Below are 6234 nucleotides of genomic sequence, written 5' to 3'. Positions count from 1 at the left end.
TGTTCACAAAAAAGGTCACATTACTTCTACTACTTTTATTTTTGCATGTATATGAATTTGCTTGATCCTGTTTAAATTAAAGTTTATCACTAAAGCGGTCTACAGAGCTACAGATAAACAGACTGAACAACAAGTCGCTCCATCATCCTGTTTTATTCACACCAGGTTTGAAGGATTCAAGACATTTTGGATTCTCAGACATGCAGCCCGATCACTCACACACTCATTCTTACACACACACACACACACACACTCACATTCACACTCACACTCACACTCTCACACACACACAGTGGTATGGTAGGCACACTGTAGTGGAGAGCTCAGATGTGTCGTCTCAGATCAAAAGGAGGCACTTCTGAAGCAGACAGTGAAGATCGTCCCGCTGCCGTCACATCAATCAGACTATAAACTGAAGGATTTGTTCCTAAACAGCTGCAGTTTTAGTATCATATTATTCAAGGAGCTTTCTCATGATAACAGGATCATAACTTGAAAAAATATAAATATTCTTCTGTCACAAACCTGTTTTATTAAAGTAATTCAGCTGATTAATGCAGTGAGATAAAATAAGAAACATTTAATCTTGTGTGTTAGTGTCTCTGTGTGTTTACAGACGGTGATGTGACAGCAGCTGGACACGTACGTTTGTTTGTTTGTTGGACTTTAGAGCGACTCAGGAACAGAAAATCTGATGTTTGGTGAAAACAGAAGTGTTATTGTGGCTTCATTTTCCACAATTCCACTCACGGAATCAAGTATATTCCTCACAAATTTATGGCCATAATTATCAGTTTTATTCTCATAAATTTGGATTTTTTTTTCTAGTTAATCAACAACTCAAATCTCAAATATGTATAAAAACATATTTCTCATCGGTTGGTTTTTTTTGTAAATTTGGCATTTTAATCTCAAATATTAATGTGATTTCTTGCAAATTCAAGACTGTAATTATGTTTTTTCCTCAAGACTTTCTATGTTTTTTCTAGTAAATTTTATAACATTAATCCCAATTTTTTTTCTTGATGATTCATGGTGACAGTTAAGGAGATAATTATGATCTTGTGTTGTGTATTTTTTTATTTTCTGGTAAATTTATTTTGATAAAGCAGGAAGAATCTGCTGCAGACGATCGCTTGATTACTGAGCAGTAAACCGTCGCTTTGTGCAGATTTTGATTCTGGAGGTTTGTTTTTCGCATTATTAAAAAAATAATAAATAAATTAGAAAAAAAAAAATACTACAACAGCATATAAGAACTGTAGGGAAAAAAAGTAAATTGGAGCTGGTGAGGTGCAGGGGTATTTTAAAGTTGTAAATTATCAGAAAAAACATACAATATTCTCTGATTAAAGTCGTACATGATTTTCTAAATCATGTACGACTTTTCTAAACACTTAAATCTCAAATAATACTCCAGTTTTTTTCCCTCACAAAATATAATTTTACTTCAAAAATATAAAAAGAACATTTTGTTGTAAACTTGTAATTTTTTTTCTAGTAAATTTACTCATCAATCTCAGAGACATTTTCCCCCATTAATTTATGATTTAAATTATTTTTTTATTAATTTATTTGTTTTCTCTTAATTACCCCTTAATATTATGCAGTGGCTCCATATTTATTCATCTTTTAAAATAGCAAAAAAGATGAAATTATATTTAAAAAAAAAAAAAATAATAATAATAATAATAATAATCAGATTTCCTGTTCCGCTTTGAGTCGTTTGAGCCTCTGAGGAATAAAAAGCTCCCGTTGTCTTCATGCATAATAAATAAAACTACAGTAGGAAGGAGAACAGCAGTTTGGGTCAACAGCTGATTTTCATGCTTCATGTTCTGCAGTCAAACTCGCCAATAAACTACACGTAGAAAAATTAACTTTTGTCTCCGGATCATCACAACCACTGAAGAAAACTTAATGCATAATGTGACAGTTTGAAGGAGAAAAAAAGTGTAATTGAAGAGTTTATTTCCCAAATGATTAAGTCTTTTACTTTGGTAAGGACAGGATGTAGCTGAGAGGCGTGATGCTTTCACAGTCTGGATGTTTCTATTCAAAGGTTTCAGGTAATAAACTCTTCACTTCCACGGTTTTTGTTCCTCCAGATCTCAAGCTGTCCGAGTTTCCACAAGTCTGGAAAATATTCCCATTTGAGTATAAAAGTTTTAAGAATCCATTTTTACCACATAAGTCACCACAGCGAATAAAACCAAAACCAGCTGATGAACGAGGCTTGGAAAGAGAACAACCTCAAGGAGAACCCTGTCATCCTGAGGAGTCGTGTGAATCCTCAGAGAAAAGTCTGCGAAACCAGCCACAGAAAAAAAATTTGGTTTCTGTGTGCGTTGATGATTTAAAAAAAAAAAAAAAATCCCTTCAGCTCCAACAGGTGGAGAAAAACTCTGCCACATTATAGAATGTTTTCAAGACGACAGAAAAATAAATTACCCCGCCATTTCTTAAACATTATCTACACGCTTCACTCCCACTAAAACTGTCTAATAATTTACTGTTGAATTGCACACAGTGAGATGAGGCGCAGCAGTTTTTAAGGAGCTCTGTGTGTTACTGGATAGTCTTTATAAGGTGGAGCAGCTCAGGAAGCTGCAGCCTGTTGCTGCTCTGGTTCTCCCAGTTGTCCTGTTTTTGGTCCCTCCGGGTCCCTCCCTCCGCCCTCGGCCGGCTGCCATTGGCCCCGAGGTCGCCCCCCGTCTACGGGCCGGTCATCTGGACGGTGGGTGGGTCGGTCCTGGACGTCCCGTCTCCATCCTCCATCACCTCTTCTGCTCCCAGATCTCGGCCATGTTGAGGTCGAGCCGCTCAAGGCTCTTCAGCGCCAGAACGTTCTCCGTGTAGAACGCCACGTCCACCACCACCAGCCTGCAAACAAAAAGTCAGTCACACTGGTGAACCAGAGCCGAGGAGAGGGCTGGTTTATTGTTACGGTTTACCTGAATCGCCATAAACTCATTTCTGTTTTTGTGACTTTGAGTATCTTTAAAAGCACCATATACAGTAATGGAAAAAATGATTAGACCATTGTGGAGACCATTTAGGAGCTGAAATCTAGACATTTTCCATGGTTTTCTTGATAATGATTTTGCTTATTATAAAGAAAACCATGGAAAATGTCTAGATTTCAGCTCTTAAATTAAACTCTTATCATTTATTTTGTTGTTATCATTATATTTGTCCAAACAAATGTACCTTTAGTTGTACCAGGCATTAAAATGAACAAGAAATTGAAGTAAAACGGTGGTCTAATAATACGCTCTACACTATGCTCATTCACCCGTTAACACACATTCAAACTGGTGGCAGAGGCTTCAAGGGCACACTGGTGCCACCTGCCACCATTGGGAATTCATTCACACACCGATGAACGCAGCATCGGGAGCAATTTGGGGTTCTTGCCCAAGGACACTTCGACATGTAGGCTGCCATGGTCGGGGAGCGAACCACCAACCTTCTGATCAATGGGAAATCAGATCAACTATTATTATTTAATTGAAATAAAATAAAAAATAAAAATGTTTTATATATTTTTGATACATTGTTTAATTGCAATTATCAGTTTTCTTTCTCATAAATTAGTGAGTTTTTTCTAGTAAATTTACTACTTTAATCTCAAATATATATATTTTTTAATTCTCATGAATTTTAGATTTTTTTTCTAGTAAATTTACAACTTTTATCCCCAAATACTCAACTTCTTAATTGTAAATTACAGAGTTTTTTTCTGAGTACATTTACCACTTTAAACAGGAAAATTAAAATAAAACAAAAAAATGAAGAATGCGATAAATTCTCAAATTCTCATTTTTTTTCTCATTAATTTACGATTTTTAACCCTAAATATTTAAGTGTTTTTCTCACAGATTTATGACTAGAACTATCTTCTAAGCTTCTTTTTCATTAAGTATTATTTTTTTCTCTTGTAAATTTACAACATTAATGTGAGGGTGGTGAGGGTTTTCTAGTAGATTAACAACTTTTATCTAAAATATATAGTTTTTAATTGTTTTACATTCTTATTTTTCTTTCTAGTAAATTTAACACTTTAAGCAGTAAAACTAGAGCTTCAGAGCCTGGTTTTAATTATCAAGGTCAACCTCATGAAAAGCGTTAAGCAGGAAAAGTCTTAAATAAATATATATAATATAATTAAATATTTGATCACAGCAGTCAGCCTCTTACAACGTTTATACACAGAATAAATTTAGTACAAGAAAAACTTTTCAATGGGATGAATTTATATTCATCATTCATAAATATTAAAACAACATAAAGCTGCTAAATGCATCACCAATAGATGATTGGTATGATTAAATTTATGAATTTATCTTTGTAATGGAATGATTCAGCTTCTCCATGAGGCATCAGGAAAATACATTTTAAGGAGATTTAGCAAATATAACATTCTTCTTCTGTTTAATATAATTTATTTATCTTGTGTGTGTGTGTGTGTGTGTGTGTGTGTGTGTGTGTGTGTGTGTGTGTGTGTGTGTGTGTGTGTGTGTGTGTGTATGTGTGTGTGGGTACCCATGCTGTGGTCCTCCATCATTAATGACTCCGAGGCGAGCCAGCTGTCTCTTCAGGTGCATCTTAAAACTGGCATTAATCCTCAGAAACAACATCTGAACAGAGAGAAAAAAATCAAATAATCACATCTGACCATCAATTCAGTCTGTTGTTTGACTTCCATTCATCCCGTCAACTTCACACTGGCCGAGTGTTAACATTCAAAACCAGTTAATAATCAAATAATTGAATAAATTCTCCATTTCTAATTTTTTTCCTCTCAAATTTACTATTAGTATTGTTCTTCTTTCTCATAATTTTTTTCTAGATAATTAAAAACTTTATTCTCAAGTATCATTATTAATGTATGAATATTATATTTGTTTTGTCAATATATTTATTTCAAATAATAATTTTTAAAAATCTTGTAAATTTCAGATTTTTTTGCTCACAAATTTATAACTTTTAATTCTCAATTTTTTTTCTTATAAATTTGTGATTTTCTTCTTGGAAATGATTATCAGTTTCTTTCTCAAATTTCTAGTTTTTTCCCCCAATTCATTTTACAAATGTAATTATTAATTGATTAATTTTATTTTAATTTTGTAAATATATATATTTTTTGAAATATATTTTTTTCTTGTAAATTTCAGTTTTTTTTCTCTCACAAATTTATGACGTATTTTTTTTTAAATATTAAAAATGTTCTTGTAAATTTGTGATTTTTTATTCTAGTGAATTTCGCACTTTATTCTCAGAGACTTTATGCATTTATGTTTATGGGAATGTAACACTTATTTTTTGTACTTCGATTCACCCCAACATGGCATGAAAAAAAATCAACAGCAAAAGATCCAAATTGTGTTTTTTTTTTAAATGCATCAGATTTTCTGTTCTGTTTTGATCATTTGAGCCTCTGAAGAAACAAAAAGTTCACTTTCTGTTCATGCAGATTAAATAAAACTACATTTTATATTATTTGATAAATACAACCTTAGCGTATAAATTAATGAATTTAGCACCACCTAGTGGACTGAAAAAGCACAGATTTTACTATTGTCTCTTAAAGTTGAATCAGTATTTGCAATATTAATCATTTATATAATAAAAGCATAATTTCTTGGCCTTGTGTCACCGTTTTAATACATTATTGCAACACAAAACTACACTAAACTGAACGAGTGGCGTTATAGAAACCAGAGTACTAATATATTTGAGTCTCACCTGCGTCTGTTCTTCAGGCAGAAGTTCAGAAATGGCTTCGTGCATCTTGGCCATCTGTTTACAGACGTTTCTGAAGCAGGCCGACGGCATCGGAGCCTTCACTTCATACTGGAGATAAACAACAACAACAACAACAGCCTGATGTTAGGACACTGAAGGACACGATGATTACTGCAGAGAAACATTTAAAGACCGGAGCTCACCTTGGATAAAACCTTCTCGAACAGACTGTCCATGATGGCCACCAGCTTGGCAGAAATCTCTGCTATGTGATCGTTGTAATCCTGCAGAGACACAAACAAACCAACAAACAAACAAACAAACAGCCTCAGTAACAACATTTTATTTCAAGAAGTTTCAATACTTAAGAGTTTATTTTATTTTCAAAGGTTATTTTTATATTTTTAAAGACTTTTTTCTAGGTCATTATGTTTTTATTTTTTCATTTATTTTTAAAGGTGTGTGTATGATTGTGTATGAGTGTGT

At 33.4% G+C, this 6234-nt stretch overlaps 1 protein-coding gene across 3 annotated transcripts in view; it reads right to left on the bottom strand.

Moving 5' to 3' along the window:
- Positions 1-809: 809 nt before the first annotated feature.
- vps54 (VPS54 subunit of GARP complex) overlaps positions 810-6234 on the bottom strand; it is a 32564-nt gene continuing 27139 nt past the window's right edge. For all 3 annotated transcript variants that reach the window (XM_059331528.1, XM_059331545.1, XM_059331537.1), the window contains 4 exons: positions 5952-6032; positions 5749-5856; positions 4546-4640; positions 810-2883 (listed from right to left, as the gene is read on the bottom strand). In XM_059331528.1, the coding sequence (XP_059187511.1) occupies positions 2778-2883; positions 4546-4640; positions 5749-5856; positions 5952-6032 (390 nt within the window). In that variant the 3' untranslated portion in view covers positions 810-2777. The remainder of the gene's footprint in view (positions 2884-4545; positions 4641-5748; positions 5857-5951; positions 6033-6234) is intronic.

This window comes from Centropristis striata, chromosome 1, assembly GCF_030273125.1.
Source record: "Centropristis striata isolate RG_2023a ecotype Rhode Island chromosome 1, C.striata_1.0, whole genome shotgun sequence".
Classification (NCBI taxonomy): Eukaryota; Metazoa; Chordata; class Actinopteri; order Perciformes; family Serranidae; genus Centropristis; species Centropristis striata.
Note: the sequence above shows the minus strand (reverse complement) of the source record. Positions and strands in the feature narration are given on the sequence as shown.